The following is a 24,326-nucleotide window of genomic DNA, read 5'->3' on the forward strand; positions in this document are numbered from 1 at the left end:
AATAGAATCACTCTCCGATTCGCAGCGAAATTTTATGCAAACTTCGATAAAATCTGAAAGTTTGCGGGTGTGCAATTATCTAAATTTGATTAGGATATATTATGTAATTAAATTGTACGGAATCGATTAGAACTCAAAGCTGGATAATTTTGTTATCCCGTAACGTTTCACTCGAGTAAATGAAACTCGCATGCTCTTTACCCAGAACATAATCTAATAGCCGAATTGAAAATCCAATTTAACCTAGTTAAAGAATTAGAATTAGAGTAAGTTTAGTTGGATGTGTTTCAGTTCATGATAAAGACTTTTCAGACGTCAGTGTTGTCATACTGTTAGTGCAGTTTAATTGTCACGTGATTGTTTAATTGAATAGTTTACCAGTATCACGTGAATGCTGTCACAAACGTCAAAGTTTACTCAATCCAAACATGAAGCCGCAAAAATCAAAGTTTACTAATTTTTTTTATCTACGAGAGACTTCTTAACTTAAACCAAAGCACCATTAGAGTACAATAACACAATTATTATCGCACTAGTGACTGTAAAATTTCTTTACGTAACTCAAAGTTAAAGTAAAAAATGACCAAATTCTGAGTTATTCGTACATAAAATATTGTACATTACCCGTGTGGTATGGCAAATTAAAAAAAACTCGTCGTGCCAATACTTCCCACTCTTGACTATAAAAATGCCCATACCACACTAGTAATGTAAATAACTATTATACTGTTTGAAACATGTGTTTTATAGCGTCTAGGTAAATAGTGTTCCAGTATCACGTGACAACTGTAATAAAAACAAATAACTGCAAGTAAACATATTACTAGAGTCCAGATTAAAAAGCACTAAAATCGTGAAAAAAGCGCTTAAAAAGCATAAAAATCCGTAAAAAAGCAGAAAACTCTTTCAGTAATAAAAAATTTTTTTCTTCTTTTTTTGAGTTCAACTTCTAGACATTTTTTGAACTTCAACTGCTTTAGAAGCATACGGAAGATTATAACTGTTTTGAAAATTTTCATAATTTTTTTAATTACTTGAGTAGCATTTGGAAGGTTCTTGGACTGTTTAAAGAGCATATTGAAGGTTATGGAATGCTTTAGAGGCATTTGGAAATTCTTACACGGTTCTAGGATTTTTTGGAAGCTTCTATTTTTGTTATCTTCTGGTAGCTCTTTAGTTTTGATATCTTCTGGTAGCTTCTAGACTAGTTGGAAAGCATTTAGAATCTTTTAGACTGTTCTAAATGCTTTTGGAAGCTTCTAGACTGTTTTGAAAGAATTCCGACTGCTTTAGAAGTATTCTGGAGTTTTTGCAGTGTTTTGAAATCTTTTTACACTACTTTAGGAGCATTGAAGTTTCTGGACTGATTTTAAGACATTTACTTTGAACTTTTGCAAGCTTTTAAACTGCTCTTGAAACTTTTTGAGAGCTTCTATGTAGACTAGTTGAACATTATTTGGAATGCTTTAGACTGCTTCAGAAGCATTTTGGAGTTTCTCCACCTTTTTAGACGAATTTAGGAGCATTTGGAAGGTGTTTGGACAGTTTAAAGAGCCTTGAATGTTCTGGACTGCCTTTAAAGCATTTGAAACCTTGTAGGCGTTTGAAACTGTTAAAATGGCTTAGACGCATGCACCTTGAAATATTTTGAGAGCTTTTAGATAAATTGAAAAGCATTTGGAAGCTTTTAGAGTGTTCTAAAGCATTTGGAAATTTTTTGGTCAGTTTAAATTTGTTTCGTTACAGAACCAATAAGATTACGTCAAAACTCCTGCGTTTTCTGTCAAAGCAGTTATTAGTTTAGTTTATTTTTAAAAACTTGAAAACTTGTTAAAAACTAGTTAAACCATACAAAAACAGCAGTAAATAAGCACAAAAACTAAAATAAGCACTAAAATTCACACAAGCATGAACTGCTTTGAAGCAAAATCTGTCAAATGACGTGTTTTTCTATAAATCGTTCACACTAGGTGTCAAAAGTTGGTTGCTTTTATTATTTACAAAAAGCTAAATGTCTAGAAATCCGTACTCTATATATTACACTTTGACAATCACATACAGTGTGTCCAGGATAAGGAGAGCCACTATGGGGATCTGGAAAACGGTTAGAGATACAAATTTGGTTAAATGAGGGAAAAGTTGCGTAATCATGTTCTTAATAAAGTGACATTCAGAAAACATCGACTTTCCTTTCGGTTTTTGAGATATTTTGAAAAAAGTGAATTTTTTGGTTTTACGTTTTAATTGTTTGTGACGTTAATATTAGATGGATGAGTTTAACGCGGATGTAATGAATGACAGGAAAGTGTTTTTTTTGGGTAAATTCCGCAAAAAAAAGTGAAGCAGAAAGGAACAAGGATGATAACCCGGCGACACGTTGTTTCTGCTTTTTGGCTTCATCAGTTAATATTAGACCTAGACCAAAACTAATGACCACACCATACAATAATGTATAAAACTTTTTTCATATTTTTACTTTTGGAATTGGTGAAAACTGTTTTTTTTTCCTGTTTTTAAGTATATTAATAATAACCATCTAAATTACCTAAACAATTAATTAACATAAACAATTTTTAATTTAAAAAAATAACAAAAATAATTTTCAAATTCGTAAATTTCCTTATTAAGCTCAAAAAACAGAGTAAAACGCTTTTAAACCGTAAATTGTCATACATCATTGAATTTGTAATAAAAATGGTTTTCAGAATCTGATATTAAAAACCAATGATCGAATTTAAAAAAATGAAGTTGATGATGGTTCCACAAATACGAAACGTCGGAATGAAAAACTGATAATGACACTTTAAAGAGCTTTACTAGTTGCAGTGGAGAAGTGTCACTTTTTTCAAAATATCTCAAAAACCAAAAAAAAATTTGATGTTTTCTAAATGTCATTTTATTAAAGGCCACAATTACGCAGTTTTTCTCCCATTTAACCAAATCTGTATCTCTCACCGTTTCCAAGATCCCCATATCCTTGACACACTGTATTCTTTTTAAATTTATATAAACACAATCACATATTAAAGGTTTAAAAACTTTCCTGTATACAGTTTTTGGAAACAGTGCCTAAATATACCTGTCTCATACGTAATTTTTCACACAAAATCGCTCATTTAAATTGCAAAACGTGATTGTGGAATATTATTAATTCGAATCCAGCAAAGGACGAACTCATTTGCGTAATGCTCCCAGTGGGAATAATTCTGAGACGAAGTATGTTCAGTTATTAATAAGGAATGATCTGTCGTCCTTAAGGGATTAATTATTATGATTATATCTAATTAGAACTTGGTGTTTTATTAAATGATGTATAACGATTCGGTGATAATAAAATTACATAAACTTAATGAAATCATTTCAAAATGTTTTTTTCAAAAATCTGTCAAAGATAACTACTAGTGATTTATGTGTGTTACCATAAGTTGTCGCTCCTGACTCATTTCTTAGTCTGCAGAGAAAGAAGTAGAATTGTTTTAATAAAAAATGCTATAAATCATGAAAAGAAAAAAAATCCAATTTTATTTAGAAAATCCTTCTCGTCATTTATATAGTTTCGTTGAGGGAACGACCAAAACACGATTAATTTTAATTATTTATGCGTTAGTTACAGCTCTCTACCGGGCCAGAGACGTCTACTTTATTTTGCAGTCGGTTTCCATTTCGCGTGCCCCAAATTCACTCTTTCAATTTGCGATTTTTGCCAGCGCTTTTCATTGTCATATCATTTAATATGTTCCAAAAGGAAATGAGTTCTAAAATTGGCAGTTTCTCAGACGCATTTTATGAATAAGTGATGCTTTTTTCATTTTCTGCTTTCAACTGACTCGTCTTAGTCGTATCTGGAAGGTATAATTTTAAAGTAGTTAAATACGAATTTTAATTTTTTTTGACATGCAAAGTGAATTTTTGAAAGCGTCAAAAAGTAATAAATTATTAAGATTTGGCTCCAAACTGAATTTTAAGGAAATTGTATAGTCAGTTTCAACTTTTGAAACTCAATCCGAAATAATTAAAAATTGACACAACATGTGTTCGACTTAAATACCAACCAAAACAAAAACTATTCACCATTCTGTAGCCCATCAAAAAATAAATTGACATACATTATGTCATTTTCCTGAAAAATGCTTTCTAAGAAAAACACAGTCCTTCAAATTACAGTTTTTTACTTCAAATTTAGTTATTTCGTTCAAAGATCAAAAACAAACCCAACCCAACTTAAAAATTGTTTTGGAAACGATATTTCCGGGCAAATTGAAAGACTTTAGTCTTGAGAATTGACTTGACAGGCATAAAAACTGTCTTTGAAGTCAGTCGTCATAGTTTTCAAATAAATTGAAATACTTTAGTATTGAAAATTGACTTGTAGACATGAAAGACTACTTTTTCTAGAATTTGTGACTGCAAATTCATACATTTAAACCTTGAAAATTGACTTGGATACCAAAAAGTTACTCTTGCTCGCTTAAAATTTGCATTTCAAATACGCTTTCGTAATTTCATAACCAATTTCAATATTGTAGTATTGAAAATAGTCCTAAATACAGCATATTGACATTAGGTTCATGAAAATTGGCTTGAAGACCAACTTTTCAAGTTTTTTCTCAAGTCTGGACTATTTTTAGTGTTTTTAAACAGCTTTCAGCTTGGAAAATCAAGTTTCAAGACTATTTTTACCAAGTTTTTGATATAGCAGACTTAAAAAACAATTTTTACATTCTCCATAGGCTTAAAAATATCATTTCAAGCTTTGTCACTATTAAACTGACTTCTAGACACCTCAGTGTTAAAAATTCGAGAATTTCTTAAAAACCTAGACTGTTTGTAGTGCTTTAGGGCTGTTTTCAGCCTGAAAATCGAGTTTCAAGACTATCTTTACAAAGTTTTTGACTTATCAAGCCTGAAAGCCAGTTTGTGAAGGAAACATGTAATTTCAAGCTTCTTTACTATTAAATTGGCTTCTACACTCATCGGCGCCAAAAATTGGATCATTTATAAGAAATTCGAACTGTTTCTAGTAGTTTAAAACTGAAAAACTATTTGTATTAGTAAAAGTCAAGTTTCAGACTCTTCACTAATAAAAGTAAAACATTTTAGCATTAAATGCTTACGATAATAGTCTTGAATACTAATTTTCAGAAATGAATTTGCCCGAAAATTTTATTTGGACTGTTTCCAGTGATTAATTGAATTCTAGACTTGTTTCAATCCAGAAAATTTGGTTGTGCACCAATTAAAGTCCTGAAAATAGACTTTTGAACTTTCTTTAAGTTGTATTAGTAAAATTTCTTTCCTTAAAAGTAAACTTTCAGACTTTTAGAGTTTTATGGGCAACAATCTTTGTCTTGATGCCCGGATTGGTTTTAGTGCTTGAAATCCAGTGTCAGACACTCGACAATGGATTGCAGTTTGAACAAACAAGCTTTAAAATTATTTCTAGTAGTAAATAACACGTTTTTATACTAAATTTGGACACTCATAAATTTTGAATGTTTAGTTTTACACTACTTATAGTCTAAGAAATTGACTCCAGTAAAAATTAGTCCAAAAATCCTGTTTTTTTGACTATTTTCAGTGTCAAAAGTTAGGTTATAAACCTCCCAGATACTTTTAAACCATTTCAAAGTAAAAGATACAATAACCCAGGTAGACGTAATTGCCCCAGACTGGTAATAAACTTATTAAGTAAATCTACAGTGTGGATTTATTATCATCCAAGAATTTGCTTCATTGCAGGACATATGCTGAAATTTGTCACTTAAAACTGGACCTTCCTGTATATTTGCAGAAAGTCCTTGACCGCAATTCAATATCTAAACAGAAAACATCATCAACACGTCTTCTATTTGCAACAGTTTACAGAAAATTAGTAGTAGTTACATAGAAAGTACTACATTGTATACTGCAATTTACAACTTCTGAATATTCATACTAAAAAGGCCAATGCCGCATTAGTTGTTTCGAAGGATAATGGGAGCGCCACTTTACCAAAGCGGAAACTGGGTTTTATTGTTTCCAACGCATATGAACACAAAAGGAAAACAGTTCCAGGCATCGTTTAAATTGTCGTGATCTCAGGTAGTCATAAATTAGCCACTCCAGGCCATGATACTCACACGTAATAAGTAATCTTGTAGAGAGTATGAAGCCGTTGTTTCTCAACTAATATATGGTTATTATAGTTAGTTGAGGCTCAAATTATTATCGACGTGATAGTAATTTCATAGAATTACCTGATGTTCTACTAATCAGTTTGATCTGCTGAGCTCAGAAACTTCCTTTATCCTAACTACCAGTAGAATTAAATTCACGCAGTGAACCAAATAAATGCTCGGTTAATTCCCAACACTCCAAAGGCTTTATTTCCATTCTTGTCACCCTTTTTCCACCGTCTACGTACATAATATTTAAGCCACATATTGCGGAGGTATTCAGTGTTTCAGAAAGCGGATATTGCCAGCAATAAAACTTCATCGACATTCCATGAAAGTGGCCTGGAACGTAATGGAGGACGCTTGTGGGGATAAATCAATTGACCTTGTCTATTGGACGTATTAACGTACACAAAGACTTAAATTACGTTGTATTGACGACAGACAGATCCACTGCATTGGCTACCGTTCCTTTTTCCAATGTGAAAAGTTCTCGGAATACGCCTGAAGCTAACTAAACCTGCTCATCGATTGTTTGGTGTGTTTGCCGTCTCCTCAAATAATTTTCAATATATTTCGTGGAGATACATAAATAGAGCCATTCAGTTTTATCGATGGCAATAAGTAGATAAGCAAGATTTTTGTTTGAGGTTTCGTTTTTGTGATGGAAAGCTAACAGACGCTGCTCTTTAGTTCAGCTATTGTTAAGTAATCAATATTTTCGTTTTTAAGTCAGGCAAAAGATTATAAAGTATTTTTTAGAAACTGTTTTAAGCAATTCTACAGAATAAGCCAGAAAAACACATGGGAAACCGTGAAGAACAACAGGGGTTAAGAAGAAATATATCAACAATAACGGATGATATATTTTTTGTTAAACAAATATAAGAAATGGCAATAGGATTCGAAAGAAGTGGCATCACTGATATTATCGTCATTTGGTAGAATCTCTATTGTTGATCTTTCCATCATGTTTCATCCATGTTTTCAATTTAATCTCTTTCACTTTCACCTCTTTAGTAATCTGTTTTTCCTGTTTTGTAGCCTGTTACACACTTTTTTGACCACTCCCTGCATTTCAGCTGAGAATCTCTCCCAGTACTCTTTTTTTCTTTGTTCGATTTCTAGCTATTTTGTATCTTTTGTGTTCCGGTCTTAATGTATTTTAAGTAAGCTTCTTTCTTCTCTTTAGCAAGTTTTTATGTTTTTCAATGAAAGTTCAATGTGTCCTCCACAATAATATGCGCTAATCAATCAAAATTTTTTACTAATACGAATTTCTGTTGGCGTGACAATATGCCATTTAACTGGCCAATATGTTTCATTCATTCTATATTCTATGGGTAATATTTTATCTATCGAAACAGACAATAACGTGGAATGTAACCGCAATAAATCCTCCAGCTTCTGCAATTAACTGGCGAACAACAAGAGCATCTCGTGCTCAAGCAAGCTGCAGGAAATTCTCCCAGTTCGAATACGATAATTTCAATTTAAATTCAATTTATTAATGAATATAAAGGACCTGAACTCGTAATAATAGTTTCAGAACACGCCGAACGCGGCTAGAAGTCAATAAAACACTTTGCTGTGAAATATAGGTGAATGTTATGAGGTTCACTGAAGAAGATAAATTACCGATGCTTCTGTTAGGTGCGCTTGTCTGAATGAAGAGCATTTGTAAGCAGCACAAATCCATTACCTATGAATTGCATGTAGTCGTATAAAGGCCTAAGTGTTACAGGAGAATTTCATAGATCGAATTCATCCTATTGTATTTTCAATAGATTAATCAGGATCGGGTCGAAGCAACCCTCGCTATAATCATGGAATGTGGTTAGGAATTTGATAACAAAGCTATCTGTGTGATACTCCCGATTTTCCATTCTCCATACTCAAAAATTGTGTAGCAAAAATATCATGCATTCATGCAATGTCATTACAGCCAATTATTGTAACTATTGTACTTGTACTAATTTACATACATAAAATGCTATTTGATCAAAATATTTGTGAGAATTAGTTTTATCTTAATGCTGCAAGTCTCGATAAACAACATAATTCTCTCCACAGACTCTAAAATAAATTGTCAAAGAAGAACCATACAATACAACAGTGCAATCAATTTAGGTCAATTTCCAAGCGAAAAACTTGATTGGTTCTTTTTGACCATAAACCAAGTTTAACGATTTGCTTGAATTTATTAAAGTGGCTTCGCTAGTATGAGAAATTGGATAATTTGTCACGGAACGTCCCCAAATAAGGTTGCAACATCGAAACGAAGCTCCGGATGAAATATCATGACTTATAATATCGGGCCAGTGAACATTTTATCATGCTTATTTTCCCTCGATTTGATTGATGCTACTCTAAAACGGTATATGCTGTGGAAACTGATGAGCGAAAAATTACGACATTAAATCTCTATAAAGGTGCATGTTGCCAGCCCCAACTAAAATATACCGTGTTCTTTTCATCAAAGTAACGTGTTCACGTGGAAATATTAAAGTGGATACGTAATGGAAATTGCGAAAACCGTTCCCATTATAGCCATTTGTCAGTACCTATCCATTCCATTACATGTTCTGTATGTTTGTATTCTACTTTTTTTTCAATCATTGATGTTTAATAGCAGAAAAATGGATAAAATAAAATTATTCTGTAAACAAAAAGGTTTGAACTATGTCAGGTATTTAATTTTAAATAACAGTATTTAAAAATAATTTAAATGATTGTATATTGTAGCGAAGAGGCAGTGTTTGTACTATAAATTGTATATTTAAAAATAATCAAATACTAAACTTTTAAATTTTAAATTTAATTTTACACTCTCTAAGCAGTCTTTTATAAAAATTCTCTTGTATAAAACAGAAATAACTTGGAAAAAATTACCAAACAAGTTAAAAAAATAACATATTGTGCATACAGGCTGAAAATATTTACATTTAATTTGTTGCCCTAATTAAATACAAAAAAAAAAGATTTTTCCATAATAAGTGAATTATACAATTTTATACATATAGAGGTGTACTAATTCACTATTCTGCTAAACTTGTTATGGATTTTGCATAGTTATTGCGGGAAAATGATCCAACTACATAATAACGGTAGCCAGAGAATATTATTAAATTTCGCTTGACATTTAAGCGCAATTCAACGGAATTTAATAAAGTAAATTCAAATACAGGTTGAAATTATTATTGGGCTATTATATTCTCATAAATAATACGTGAGTGTAAAGTATGGGTACCGCATCCGAAATGTCAAAACCATTCAAGTAATTAATGCATCTGGTTTTGAACATTTTCGGAATAAAATGATTGTTAACCTGTCTGACTAATAACTGACTTAATTTTGTAATTAATACAAAATGTTTACATCTTTTAGGAGGTTTAGACTTAACATCCAGACACTGGTGGATCATAGCCACAGTACTCTTACTGGCAGCTGCCGTAGGTGTTGGGGTACCAATAGCTCTAAAAATCACCGCAGGGGCACCTTTTGATGAACGACTGGAAGTAGCTTCTAGATTATTACAGGTAATTTATTATCCACCGTAAATATTAGTTTCACGTGATTTTTGTACACAGGAAACACCACTAATTGACGGACATAATGATCTGCCGTGGAATATTCGAAAATTCATGCACAACAAGCTGAAAAACTTCAAGTTTGACAGCGATTTGAGGGAAGTGCCTCCATGGTCAAATAGTGCTTGGAGTCACACCGATTTGTTGAGGCTTGAACGTGGTCATGTTTCCGCACAGGTAAGTACATGTTGATTATTATTTATGATTTAATTGTTATTATTTAGAAATTGTTGTATTAACTAAGATAAAAAAGCAGCAAATTTCCATGAAACAAATGTCCATGTTATTATAGTTGAGCATATTGGTTGAAAACTATAGACTTTTCTAGTTTCAAGTTTTAAGTAAATTGTCATTGACTTTTAAAGTTTTAACAGTTAAAGTCAAAGACAAATGTTCAAAGGCTCTGCTTTTATTGCCTTTCTATTCACAAGTTCAACTAACATCTCGTTGTAAACAGCTTGGACCATCGGCTTTGCGGTTTCTTTTGTAGCATTACTTCAAAGGTTTATCCAAATGAATACACTGTTTCTGTTATTTATCCTGTGCTTTTAGGTCCACTATTAATTAGGCAGGACAGAAAAAAAAAGTAGGAGTGAAATTAGTCTTGTTGTGGATAATTCAATATAAATCATCTAATCTATCATGAATGCAAAGGCGATTTATTATTATCTTGCCATTTGCGATAATTCACGCGGACTTTCAGTTGCAGCTTATAATGGCCGGAAGCCTTTGAGTCCCGCAACTGTCACTTTACAGCTTGTTTGCAGTAATTTATTATTCTCTTAGGTTTAGTGGCCTCACTATTCAACTGTAACATTGCAGCGACACAAAAACAATGTTTCTATTTACGATAAACTATTTTTTAAATGGATTTACTAAGAAAATTGACTGGGAAAGCATAATGGGGAATTTGGCTGTTTGTTGTGTATTTTAAACTGTGAAAATGTGTCCCATGAAGCTATAATAGTAGAAAAAGAAACTTAGGGCCATTTGACATTTTTAAGGGCACCCTAGACTAAGTTTTAATTTGACTATGACATTTTGTACATGATCTGTCACAGTCAAATCACCACTTAGTCTAGGTGAACCTTATCTGTCCAAATATGTCCCATGAAGCTATAAAACTAGAACAACTTACTTTAAAGATTGGAAATGAGTGAAAATCAACTCAGTTGAATTTTATAGGTTTATGAGTGCAATTTTGACAATTGTGATGTTTGACTGTTTTGCATTACACGTATCATGAATTAGACGACTGTCGAATCCAATTACATTTGGCTGTAAAACTAGAAAAACATACTTGCAAGGTGGTAAACTAACGGAATTGCTTGTTATAGGTTTATGATTGTTATTTTGACAGTTGTGACATTTAGCTGTTTGCTCTACACGAAACTGCCACACTGAACGTGACAAGTGTCAGAATTCGTCCCATTGAGCTATAAATGAAATACTGGGCTAAGGCGTCATCCCACTTTAGTTTAATTTTCTCTACACATAAAATAGTTTAATTCGATACCACCAGGAGGTTAAAATGTCAGATTTAGGCCCAGTTGTACAATCGCAGTTCAAGGACCGGTTCAGTTGAACTGCAACTGGTAGTTGAACTTTCCTATAAGAAATGCATTGCTGTCAAAGTGACATTTCTGACTTAAACCAGGTTCAAAGGTTGAACCATTATTGTACAACTGGGCCTTAACAATGAAATTTTGATAACTGCAATCCTAAGTTGTTGAAGTTGAAAAACACCAAAAACTACAAACAGAAGAAATAAAAACTTAATTTAGGGTTGTTTAAGTTTATTAATTAGTGTTGTTATTGCGAGATCTTCGTAGAATTTAAGATTTTTCTTTACCAAACTGGAAAACTTGCAACATTTGGTGATAAACAAAGAGGGAAAGTTCCAATCAAACTTTGGCTTGGGAACAACAACCACATTCAATTTAAATTATCTGGAAAGAACATCACATATAGGTGCATTCAAACGAGTCATTTACAGCCCAATAACAACGTTTCAAGAATTATTCCATAAAATTTGCAAGAAAAGAAAGGCAATGTGTGTATCCTGGGGACTATTAAATCCTAAAGCAGTGTTTTAACTTAAAACAGAATTGTTGGTGTTTTAAGAACTTGCTTCTTGGTTTTGTCATATAGATTGCTTATTTATTTCCGTAAATTTACCCAGCATTAAATTTGGTTTTGTTGTGTGATTTATTTAACATGTTTTTTCAATTTCAGTTCAATTTATTGTAAGAGCAGGTAGGTACCTCAGTTAAAGAAATTATCTAATTTTATGATTGTTTATGAAGAAAACTAGACTTCTTAGATAAAAAAGAAACTTGAGTGTTCTTTTTAAAGATTTTATTTGTATATTTCATAATGTGTAAATAATACAATTAAAATAGTAATTTAACCTACTATCTGATGTAAAAGTATTTAACAGTAGCACCATCTGTTTCTAGCCTTATAGTCAGAGAAGATACGGCAAAATTAATAAGGGCTAATTCTGCAAAATAATGGCATTTGATCAAATTTATGTATTAAGTAACTTGTATCTTTCTAATATTACCTGAAACTTATTAGAAATTTGTTTTTTCAACACTCTGCATATGGATTTTGACAACACCATTATAACCATAGCTTCAAACACCTTTTGTTTAGTGTCTTTTAGAGCAATGGGCCTATCCCACATATCATAAATTTTTGTTTTAATGACTGGAATCGAAAGAATAGGATCAAAAAACTAATTTTTCATATACTTGAAGAAAAAATTATGGTCGTAAATGTTCCTACATTAGTTTGAATTTGTCCATTAAATTTAAAAAATCTGTTTTGGCGCGCATGTGACGTACGTAATTCTGGGCGATTTTATTGGCTGTTGCACGCCAACTGTTTCACTTCTTGTCGCTGATTGGTTGATAGTCTAGTACGTCACCGGCGGCGGGCGTTTTAAACATGAGATTAATGTAGTTTTTATCATCATTTTTTTTCTATTTAGACTTAATATTTTTGAAAACAAAAAAATACGGGTATAATATTTTCAATCCGTCTTTGTAGTTATGAAATAAAAAAAAATTGTGGGACAGGCCATTGATAATGGGACTTTTTAAATTTGAACCCTTTCAAAGCATGATAAGCAAAGATACCTGAAACATAAGCTATTTAGTATTAGCAGCTCATTAATACCTCTACCAGAGTCCTTTTTATAGTATTAGGTAAATCACCTTGTCAGCTTCTGCTAAATACACCTTTACTCTATATCCATGTTTCTTCGAGAACCACTGGCTTGAATAAACTTGGGTCTTGTAGTGTTCTTGTAAAAACTCTTCTTGGGAGTAAGTAAATATATGGGCTGTTTCATTGTGACAGTGTTTTCTATTAGAAAAAGCATCCTTTTCTGTTCCACAAACTCTAGTTCCTTCAGAATGTTTCACTGGGACCCTTGATAGTTGTAAAGTGTATTAAGAAGGTGGCATTTTCAAAACTGACTACCGAAACACACACACATTATCTAGTCTCACACGTAGTATCGCAGTTAAAAACAAGTTAAATCAAAATACTCTTTAAAATATTGTAAAATTTACATAAAAAAATGTCTCTTTGTTTACTTTTTGTCATCAATGGCGGCCGATTTTCCAAGCCTTGTCATCCTGATTCATTCTTAAGAAAGGCAAATGATGACGTAACCGCCACGGGAAAATAAATGGACCATACATTGTAGTGAAAATGTACAGGATGATACTTTTTTATAGGTCCTATCCTCATTTCATGTTCCCCAACTTTTTTGTAGTACAAAAAAAAAGTATCACCCTGTACATTTTCACTGCAATGTGTACACTGTAATTGTAGAGATCCTCAAGAATAGTGTATGGAGAAAAATTAATCTGGCTTTGTCAAAAATGAATTAAGTTATGTAATAAAACCTTTAAAGAACCTGAAGCTTTATCACCCTGTAACGACGCATTTTCGGACACACAACTTTCTGCTTAAAATCCAATTCTCTAGACATGGTATAGGTTTAACCCTGTATATCAATAAAAACAAAAAAATTATTAAACTTGCTTCATAATTTTCTGATTAGCCTAATATCTTGTAAAACTTTGTTAGTTTCTGTACATTTCAACACTAACACGTGTTTCTGTTATCTACATGAAAAAAGGTTCAAAAACTAACTGACATGCTGACAATTTTCCATATGGGTTCAAGCTGCTGGTTTGGTTAGCTGTTCTCTAAGCTGTTAAGAAACCAACCGATCCGTGTCGTAGTACAAAAAATATATATAATCTACAAACGCGGTAAGTAATCCAAATTCCTGTTCGCCAAAGTAATTTCAACGTTGCCTGTACACTAGAAACCACAAAAGCTTTAGGTTTCATTAAATATTTAAGCGTCAATCACACCCTTTTAGATTATGTTTACCGTTTAAGAATGCATACATAGCGGCCCAGACCGAAAACACTTCTGAAACACTTAAGTACTTGATAGTGAAAAGTTCTCGAGAGTGCTGGGGGAATAACCGCAGGCAGTCATTATCGCTCACTTTTTCTTACCCTACCATAAAAAAGCCTTCATACATAGTAGATATCACAGTTACCAGCGTTTTAACGTAACTTTTGCAATAGTAATTTGTTAAAACATCGGCATTAACCACAAAAGGCCGTTATGCCAAAGGCGACGACGGTAACATTTGGCGACAGTTTCTCCGCTGCAAGTCCGATATGACCGTATATAAATCATTACTTTATGTAATGTGTTTCCGGAAACTAGCTCGAAACTATACATCAAAGTTAGATGATGTCTTGTGATAAGTCTCTATAGGGCAGGCAAGTTAAACTGAGATTGAGGCAACGGGCGCAATCTTAAAAAGTTCAAATCGATTAGACCTGTTTGGTGTAATGTGTAATTTACTGGTTTTGATGTGAACACGAAATCAAAATAATTCGATTTAGTTGAAAACAGACTAAAAGGAACTTTCTAAAATCGAAAATGTATTGTGTACACTATAATTGTGTTTGGTCTGTAACCCGCCCAAAATAAAATAGATAAACATATTTTGGCCCTTGCCGAAATGTTGTTTGGCTGCCAAGAAAGTATTTTCTATTGTGAATCAGTGACCTAGATGGTTAGAGCGAGATTGGCATGTATCGGTTCAAGTTTTCCTTTGTAATATTGATGGTGTCTGATGGAAAGCGTATTTGCCGTTTGTATATTCCGTAATTACACCATTGCAGAGAAAGTAAAATTACACTGGTGCAGTGTATTTTTTGTTGCATAGCGGTCGAAAATATTTCATTTGATGATACTGAGAATTCAACAGAAACACTGTGTATACTGCGTGTAATAGTATAAATCCAGTTACATATAGGAAGTAGATACCAACTCAACAAAAATTATAAAATTATTAGAGAGTTTTTAAGTCTATTAATATTCACAATTCTTCTTCATTCTATCTAATATGAGAGGCTAATGCCTGTTTTGTCCTATCTATGCCTCTTCGGACGTTGATGTCCAGCACTCTTTCTAGCGTTTTGGAGGTCTGCCTGTTTTTTGTTCCTTCTTAGCATTCCCGATATCTTTCTCTGGCTTCCGTACTAATATTTCCCAGTAATCTTCTTTTATCTTTATTATTGGTTCTTCTACTACTTATATTATTGGTTTCTGTTGCGTAAATACTTTATGTGTGCTTTCTTCTTGTGTTCTGATAGTTCCTTCATTTCCGGTGTAAACCATGGTGTTTTATTTGTCCTTTTGACATCTACCTGTCTTTTTCCTAGAGTTTAGTTGGCTGCTTTAAGGATATTATGTTTTAGGGTTCTCCATTGTTCGTCTACACTGTCTTCTCTGCTGATTGGGTTTTGTGTTATCTTCTGTGACAGCCTACTTTACGTACTCGTACAATTGCTTCACGCTTTCGTCTTCCAGAAATTCTATGTTGAATTTCTCTATGTAATGTGGTTTAGGTTTGGGTGTGGGGGGTATATTTAGTCTAATTTTACAAAGCAGCAACTTGTGATCACCGCCCACGTTTGCAGCTTTAAGTGTTCTCACATCTAGTATCATCTGTAGAGTAAACGCTCTGTTAGTTATAATATAGTCTATCACCGATTGCTGTCCTCTTGTGTTTTGCCAAGTGTATTTATAACTCATATAATGATCAAAAAAGGTGTTGTTGATTTTCATTTTGTTTGCTGCGCAGAACATTTTTAACATGTCTCCACTGTCATTAAAAGTTTCTTTTGTATTTTTAGTATACATTTTTAACATTCAACATGTTTTTCTAGCCCTATGAGCTGCTACTGCACTCGAAACACGTTGGGCATTTTTTAAAGACTTTAAAATACTAATAAATTTATTGTGGAGACGATTTGAAACATCCAGTATTAATTTTGTGTGCTTCTTTTAGATTTGTTCAGACCCAAAAAAGTCCCATTTTATCAACATTATCGTACAGTTAAACCGGAATAAAAACGAATATTTTTGTTCTAGTTTCAATTTCATTATTTTCAATTTGAGATTCGCCGGTATCTAGCGCCTAGAGTGCGGTTGAGCTTGCCAAACAACATCATAAGGTCGTGTCAAGATAAAGGCCAGACCGCAAAGGCATATTCCCGGACGACCAACCAGAGAATAAAAGACATTCAATTTTCATGATAAGTGGTACTATAAAAGCTTTTCGTTTTTTTCCATATTTTATGCCACAGTTGCCGGCGAAAAATCTTGTTGTTTACCATGATTGCATTAAATTGTTGTATTTTATAATAATATGGCAGGTATGTTTGGACATTTATGCTGGAAATATACGCTTTTTCTATTCGCGTGCTTAAAAGTTCACTTTTTAGTTCAAATTTTAGTAATGATGTTAAAAAACAGTATTTAACAATCAGTGTGAGGAAAAATTTTAGAAATATATTTGTAGAACATTTTTAAACGAATATCTGAAGCTAAAAGAGTAATATGCCGCATAGAACGTTAAATGACGCAATAAAAGTCATTTCCTCAGTAAGTATAGGATTTCTCCACTTCTTCGTGTCTCTAATATTTCGAGTTGCAACTGTTCGCCATATAACAGATTTCAGCATAATTTACGTGCATTTATCTGTATCATTGTGTAAGCACTGTATTTTGTTTCAAAAACCATTGACAGAATTCCGCGTATTTAATTTAATATCAAGGCGTTATTGAAACAGACTTGACACCGTTTTTTGACCTTTGGTTTCGTAGACATTTTCTGCTGGCCTAGTTTGATGTTCTGCATTTGATACAAGTCGACTTCATGTACAGAAATTGGAAAAATACTAAATATAACGGTGTTTCATGGAAACATAAGTACAGACCGTTTATGTTCAGTTACAAAATATAGCAAAGATCAAAGAAAATTAGGATGACATCTTTGGATTTGAATATCCGTATTGAAAAACCAGCTGGAGTGTTTCTAGGTTGACCATACGGTCAAAAAAAAGGGATCATACGAATTAATATTTACAGAGAATGCCTTCCCAAATATTTGCTTTAACTCTCTTGTGGATATACGTTTTATGTTGCCAAACCCCACTTATGGAATTCCTACCCTTCCATTAATAAGAATGAAACTTGTATCCTGACATAGGATCTTTCCATCGTTATTAGCTTTGATGTTTGGGTCCGAGATCGTAACCACTTACTTCAGGTAGCATCAAACAGAAAATACGTTGTAGGAGGGTAGAGGAGAATGTCATTATGTTGTGGAGTAGATTGTTTGTTTTAAATTAAGTAATTAGTAATCAAATTTGAGGCGTACTCTAAAGACATATACAATCAGAAGTTCTGTGTATAAATGCTCCCGAATACCAAATCGAGAATCCATAACTTCTTATAGTGCAATTCGATTTTAGTATCTAAATTCCCTGAACAATAAGGGTCGCAATATTAGAACTGCGATTAAAGCTTAGGATTTCAGCTTAATATTCGCTAGCCTCTATAACTTTAATACCTGTCTGTTTTATAATCTAATTTGGGACTCCTGGCGATGGCGCTCAATGCCCATTAAATACATGCTTTATGGAGTAATAAAGGCAGATAAGGACGTGTTAATAAAAAGCTATATTACGCTACCGTTTAGTTCTGCATTTAAATAGATTGTCAGCTGAAACAGAACAAAAAATGCAAATTAAGTCTCTGACCTAGATAATAGTATTATTCAGTGATACTTTTATATGAAAGTCAGAATTCACGCAGGTGATTTTGTTCAATAAAGATATTATCTTTAGTAGTTTTCTATTGTCATAATATTTCTTTTATAAAAATTGTATTGAGTGATTTACTAAGATTGTGACAAATATTGTTTTTTGTTACAAAATTATATGATTTTCTAAATACAACTATACACTAAGATTAGAAAAGGTCTGCACTCTATATTAGTTAGCTGTGTTATTTTGTATAGAGTGGATGACGTTAAAACACTTATAGTTTCCGAGATATAACCAAAAAACCAAAAAATTAGACTTTTAAAATCTTGAATCTGAAATACAGCGGTCATATTCCGCTTAATAGCATTATTCATTATTAAATGGTAGAGGAGTAAAGTTAGAGCTAATAAATGTCTCCAATAGACGCTAAAAACGAAACACTGCATTTTATAATTAGTTCCACTAAGTAAAAAACATAAATTACAGTTTCGACTGCAGTAAAATGTACGAGGTGCATTCTCTTTCCGCATTTCAAATGTACTTTAGCCGGTAGAATAACAAACGGGAACAATTTGCAAAGCCGACGAACTCAATGGGTGAATAGTCATATCCATATACGCCAGCCCTTGCATAATTCCTTTTAACTCGCGCAAATGCATTGGATTAAGCAAAGATTTATATGCTCATAACACGGTTGCAGCTGAGAAGCCGTAGCCAAATGTTGGTAGCAGAAGTAGCAACTTAGTTGCAGCGGCCTCTTACAGTTTAAACCGTTTTAATCGTTCTCATTTGTCCCGACAGGGGCTTGTGAGACATTTCTAATAAAACAAACTGAAGCATTTGATATGTGGGCGTAATGAAAGTTTCCCTTCCGTAAAATGTTGGATTGTTTGCGGGGATGAGCGACATTGTGAACAATAAATTTGAATGTAATTTAGGATTTCCAGAAGAAAGAAAAATTTGATTTGATGTTTTTTTAACAGCTAACTGGATTTTTTCTGGAATTAGCAACGCTACAAAAAACAACGTATTATTACTTTTGTTTGTCATTAATTTATAACTAATCATGCATATAGGACAATTATTTGTTTTCTTGAAGAAATAAAACGTTGTTGGAAAAAATAAGTTTTTATTCTTGTTCCCTCGATAACGCATAAACAATATAACCTCTAAACAAAAATATTACAATGTTCAACTTTTAGTTATTAATTACCATAACACATTTGGCAAATTTATTAATTGTACAAGCTTAGTAATGAATTGTTGCATTACTTATTCAATGAATTTGTGATTTGGCTACAATCAGCGAAAGCATTTTATTTATTCCCTTATAATATTTTGTCACTTATGCATGTATAATAACCAAAGTACTATTTTGATACAGTAAAAATATAGTTTTTACTTATTTATGTTCTAAATAAAATAGAGATACAATTATTATAACAAACAGCAAAAATTACTGACTTATCTCTTATACTATGTTTGACACTTTGATTATCTAGAAGAACTGGAACTTTAGAATTTTTTTTATAATTTTATTCTTACAATTTAGTTTTATAATACTTACTAAAATGGGATGACGTAACAAATACACAGATTCTCCTTACAGTTTGAGTTAGCCACCCAAACCTTTAAAAATATAAGTGAAATCAAAACTCAGAGTCGATCTCCACAAATATTTATTAAAAAGGTTGTTAATTGCCTAACATGTTTCGGGCGTATTCAGACACCCATCTTCAGAGGCTTAACTAGATCACTAGTCTGCTGACTGTCATTCTAAAAGGGGGGACAGCTGAACCCAAATGTACCAAGGTGGTTTTTTATTCTGCACGGGGGAAAAAACCTTGATCAAAAACCCAGTTCTGGTACAGAGGTGACAGGTTGCTCCGTTTTTTGTTCTCAAAGGGGAAAAAAACTTAATCAAAACCCAGTGTTGATGTCAAAAAGTGAAGTTACTAGCTCAGTTTTTATTCTTAAGGGGGAAAAAACTTAATCAAAACCCGAAGAAGTTGAATGATGTAAAAGTGTGACACTCCATGTCCTGCTGCACCCAAGCCATGTTGCCCTGCACGGTCACACCTCCACAGTGACAAAGGGAAAGTCGCCCTCATTTTAATTTGTTTAATGTTGAACTTGTGAGTGTCCACCGCGGTTTTTTGTTGTGTGACGTCCCTTTCGTGTCCATTTGGTCTCCTCAGATAGACATGCAGTTTTTACATCATTCAACTTCTTCGGGTTTTGATTAAGTTTTTTCCCCCTTAAGAATAAAAACTGAGCTAGTAACTTCACTTTTTGACATCAACACTGGGTTTTGATTAAGTTTTTTTCCCCTTTGAGAACAAAAAACGGAGCAACCTGTCACCTCTGTACCAGAACTGGGTTTTTGATTAAGGTTTTTTCCCCCGTGCAGAATAAAAAACCACCTTGGTACATTTGGGTTCAGCTGTCCCCCCTTTTAGAATGACAGTCAGCAGACTAGTGATCTAGTTAAGCCTCTGAAGATGGGTGTCTGAATACGCCCGAAACATGTTAGGCAATTAACAACCTTTTTAATAAATATTTGTGGAGATCGACTCTGAGTTTTGATTTCACTTATACTCACTACTCCACTGTGTGAATATGGACTACTACTTTTCTTTAAAAATATATTAGAACCAAATACTAATAGAGATTTGAAATTTTTAAATTAAGGTAAATTCGATGTGTGATTTTAAAAAGATTTTCATCTTTCTGTCACTTCCGGTTTAACCGGAAGTCTTGATTTTGTGATCAATCAAAAAACAATGTTGTTTAACTTAGGCAATTGTTCCTAAAAATCTAAGCTTGGCTTTTATATTGGACATTATTAGGAATATCTGGACAGACCTTAAGAATAACAGAGATTACAAGGTGGTTTATTGTTTGTTGGTATTGCTAAAAAGTAAAGGCTACAAACCAAACAAACAATTTACAATAAACAAAACAACAAATTTTTGACCTAAAACTATGATATTGTCTTCAGTCTTTAGTGTCTAAATCATTTATGTTAGAACAATTTTATCACTTATTTCGTATAAACTTGTTTTCTGCAACTGCACTATTAAATAGCATCCAAGTGTTGTAATTTTTTTTTTGGTAATCTGTTAAATCAAAAAGAAGGTATTAGAATTATTTATCTATTTAATTTAGACTGTTTTAAATTTAGTTTTTGACTAGAAATAAAAGTTCAAGTTTGATGCATTAGTTAGCTATTTAATGTTTGTTTCTCCCTAAAATTCAAGAATATCCGGTTCAAAACAAAAGGTTGTTTCAAAAAAACTTTATACCTAACTCTGTTACATATCAGAAATCATTAAATTACAGGCTGTGAAGTTGAATTTGAATTTAAATTTTTTGTGAATAGGTAAACTAAAGTGAAAACTCATAATTATCTCATTCCTGTTGTCTCAGGAATCAAACAAAATGTTGCTACAATAAAATGTGACAAAATTAGTCATCAATGGATAAATTCTCTCATATTCTGCAGACATTTCAAGGATAAACTCTGATATATTTCAGATACTCTGAATAAAATCAATTGGATTTTAATCTGTGACACTGAAAGGCGAGCTGAAAGGCTTAACTTAAAACTTCACTCACTAGTTAAAAAAAAACTAATAAATTATCAACCATATGACAGTTGTCAAACATTATTTTTACATACCAACTTAATTAACTCTTTTTGTAGATTTGGTGCTCTTTTTCCTCCTGGACCAAAGCTTTCCCTTTCCTCTCTTTTTTTTCTTCTTTTTATTTAAAGATTTTCCATTTAACTTTCTCTTCTGAGTGATTCTTGACAAAACCACCTGTAGTTTAGAGTTGGATTTTTTCCCATGAGTTTTTTGCAACTGTTTCAAGTTATCACAAACTACAGAAACTGTCAAGTGGCGTCGATGCCAGTCTTCAATTTCCCCATAATAGAATTGTCCTGGTTGCTGGTAGTGTTGTCTTTTTGGCATTTTATATGTGTGGAATGTGGTGTTTTTTTTTTCTTGGTAAGAAACTGGGAAGGAACTGGCAGGCTCAGGGTTCATGCTGGGTTTATTTAGGTGCCATTCCAACCTATCCAATTTTCTAGTTTTAGTAATTTCTGGACAGGTGTGGTTGTCACGTCTCATCAATTCCATACCAAGATCAGAGGAAAAAGGTATATGTGTACACATGTTAAATTTAACTGAACTGTATGATGTCCATGGTAAACCTGAGAGATTTTCAGTAATGGGGCTTGATATGCTTTTTAGTTTAAACAGTTTTAAGAACTGGCCTTGATCAAGTGACTTGGGTTTGTATAAAATGTCTTGCAAATTTATGACTGGACTTTTGATTTGACTGAGTATCTCAGAGTTTTTTTTATTCACCTGAGCACTGTAGTTTCTAGGCAGTAAAGTTCTTCGTCGCTTTGCTGGTGTAAACTCACTGTCATAACTTTCTGCACTATGTAAGCTGTGAAGTTTTCTCTTTGATCTTCTCAAGCTTTCATCCACTTGGGTAACAAACACTTCAGTATTTAGGTTTTCTTTTGGTTTTTTGAAAAACTCACAGCATTTGTAAACTAAAAATTTCAGCAAATCCATTAAGTACCTTCCATCCGGTGTGATAGTTCTGAATATAATCTGGTCAGAGGGCCACCATTGTGGCTTGTCCACCTCCTTCAAAAACAATCTTCTGCAAAGCCCCTCAAAATCTTGAGCTTCATTAGCTGACACACCGGAAGTACTTTCAACCAACTGCAAAACAAACCTTTCTAATCGCGGTCGATTCATTTTGCTGAGGGCTTCCTTGGGAAAATTGCCTGTAAACACCCTTTCTTGTAAATTCAGATTTGGTCCTTTCACTTTTGGGAGGCCAGACATAATTGCAGCAGCTGGATAAACCAACAGGTTGTCCCGGATTGGGCGACGCAGTGTGCACTTAAATTAAATTGTTAAAGACGCGCCAATCCATTTAATTGAAAATAACTCAGGATGTTTGGTATTTGGAGTTTTGACGTAAAACGTATGGGAAATAGCGCGCAAACACAATGGACAATGACGTTTCTCACAAGTTCAACACATCGACGTAGGCTTGGCTGCGTTTCAAGCCTTTAAATGCGCATGTGCTGAAAACTTTCCACCAGTTTTTATCATTTTAAATTTCAATGGAATATTACAAATGTACATTTAAATATTGAATCAAAAGTGGTTGAGTGAAAATTGATGTTTTCAAGTGACTACAATTAGTATTAAATTAGATTGGTGAGAACTCTTTGCAAATGTTTATGTCTGCCATTTTGAATTTGCGCGATGTGGATGCCGCTCCATCTATTGATTAGATTAAACATCAGATGTGATATGCGCACTACAGACAGATTTCTCTTTATACTACTGTAAGCAACCGCTAGAGGACAGCGTTTGAGCAATAAGTTTTTTTGAATTTATTTGAATAAAATTGTCACATGAAACCTAGACTAATAAAAAAAAAATAAGCATCTATTAGACTTTGTCTTGTAAAACAAAATATTGTTTTTTCATCTATCAAATGAGAGAGGATAATTTTATTTCCTATAGGGGTCGTAGAAAAAAATATTTTCTCTCTCTATTACATTGTTACTTCACATTATCTCATTTTTGTTTGATGGTCCGCAGATTAAAATATTATTCTGCAGCGGATGCGGTAAAACTGTAAATTTACATTATGATTTGCCGCATATCTCTCACCGAACCTCCAATCAGAATAATTCATCCTCGTTAAGTTCGCGTGCAAATCGAATTTTGTACGAAAGATATTCTTTTAATACTTCAAATTGTATTGTAAAATATATGTACTCTCCATTCCAGCCGCAGAAAAATTTCGGTAATTTTACGGAAAAACTGGAAAATCTGAAAATTGAAAAATTACTCGTTTTTTACATTTTTGTACTATTAACTTGAAGGTATTCAGGCAGTTGAGGTTAATTTTGAAACAAAAAAAATGTTCATTTGAAATTTCTTGACAATTCTAGTTTTTAATTTTTTAAAGTCAAACGGTGCCCCATCGAGGTGCATTTGTGGTAAAAATTTCAGACCTCTAACCTGAAACGTTCCTGAGATATTGAGCAAAAAACGATAGTCAACTTTTTCGCCCTCTAGCGGCTAAACGGGGCAACTTAGCCTTGCCCGCTCAACGTCACCTGACAGCTCCATTAATTAGCTTTCTTTTGTTATACGGTGTTTCAAAACAAAAACTACAAAAACTTGATTTAAAAAGTTTTGTTTTCGTTAAGACAGACATATTGTAAAGTTCGGATCAATACTCTTTTACGATTTAGTATTTGGCAACATGGCATTAGTGTGATTTTAGGGTTAGCAAAGGATAGAAACATATTGGTTGACAATTGACATTGACAGTGCTTCAGTTGTTTTGTTTACCGATTTGACAAGACT

At 33.0% G+C, this 24,326-nt stretch overlaps 2 protein-coding genes across 3 annotated transcripts in view; one reads left to right on the forward strand and one right to left on the reverse strand.

The window, feature by feature from the left end:
• The window catches only part of LOC145734179 (dipeptidase 1-like), a 129,257-nt gene that overhangs the window by 93,192 nt on the left and 11,739 nt on the right, over window positions 1–24,326 (forward strand). The window contains exons 3-4 of the mRNA XM_081987370.1: window positions 9,543–9,694; window positions 9,746–9,922. Coding sequence (XP_081843496.1) covers window positions 9,543–9,694; window positions 9,746–9,922 — 329 coding nt within the window. The remainder of the gene's footprint in view (window positions 1–9,542; window positions 9,695–9,745; window positions 9,923–24,326) is intronic.
• LOC145734180 (uncharacterized) lies at window positions 19,017–23,153 on the reverse strand. 2 transcript variants are annotated; one of them, XR_014179370.1, is made up of 2 exons: window positions 19,939–23,153; window positions 19,017–19,862 (listed from the first exon to the last, which is right to left on the reverse strand). XR_014179370.1 is itself a non-coding variant. In XM_081987372.1 (2 exons), the coding sequence occupies exon 1, from the start codon at window positions 22,776–22,778 to the stop codon at window positions 21,594–21,596; it is 1,185 nt and encodes a 394-aa protein (XP_081843498.1). In that variant the 5' UTR covers window positions 22,779–23,152; the 3' UTR covers window positions 19,017–21,026; window positions 21,590–21,593. The 2 variants fall into 2 exon arrangements, 1 of the variants encoding a protein (XP_081843498.1); XM_081987372.1 differs by having other exon boundaries at window positions 19,017–21,026; window positions 21,590–23,152.

This window comes from Ips typographus, linkage group LG9 (assembly GCF_016097725.1).
Source record: "Ips typographus isolate SLU linkage group LG9, UJ_Ityp_2.0, whole genome shotgun sequence".
NCBI classification, from domain to species: Eukaryota; Metazoa; Arthropoda; class Insecta; order Coleoptera; family Curculionidae; genus Ips; species Ips typographus.

Excerpts from the sequence above, each read along its gene's own strand:
- LOC145734180 (XM_081987372.1), bottom strand. The coding sequence starts at position 22,778 with ATGTCTGGCCTCCCAAAAGTGAAAGGACCAAATCTGAATTTACAAGAA.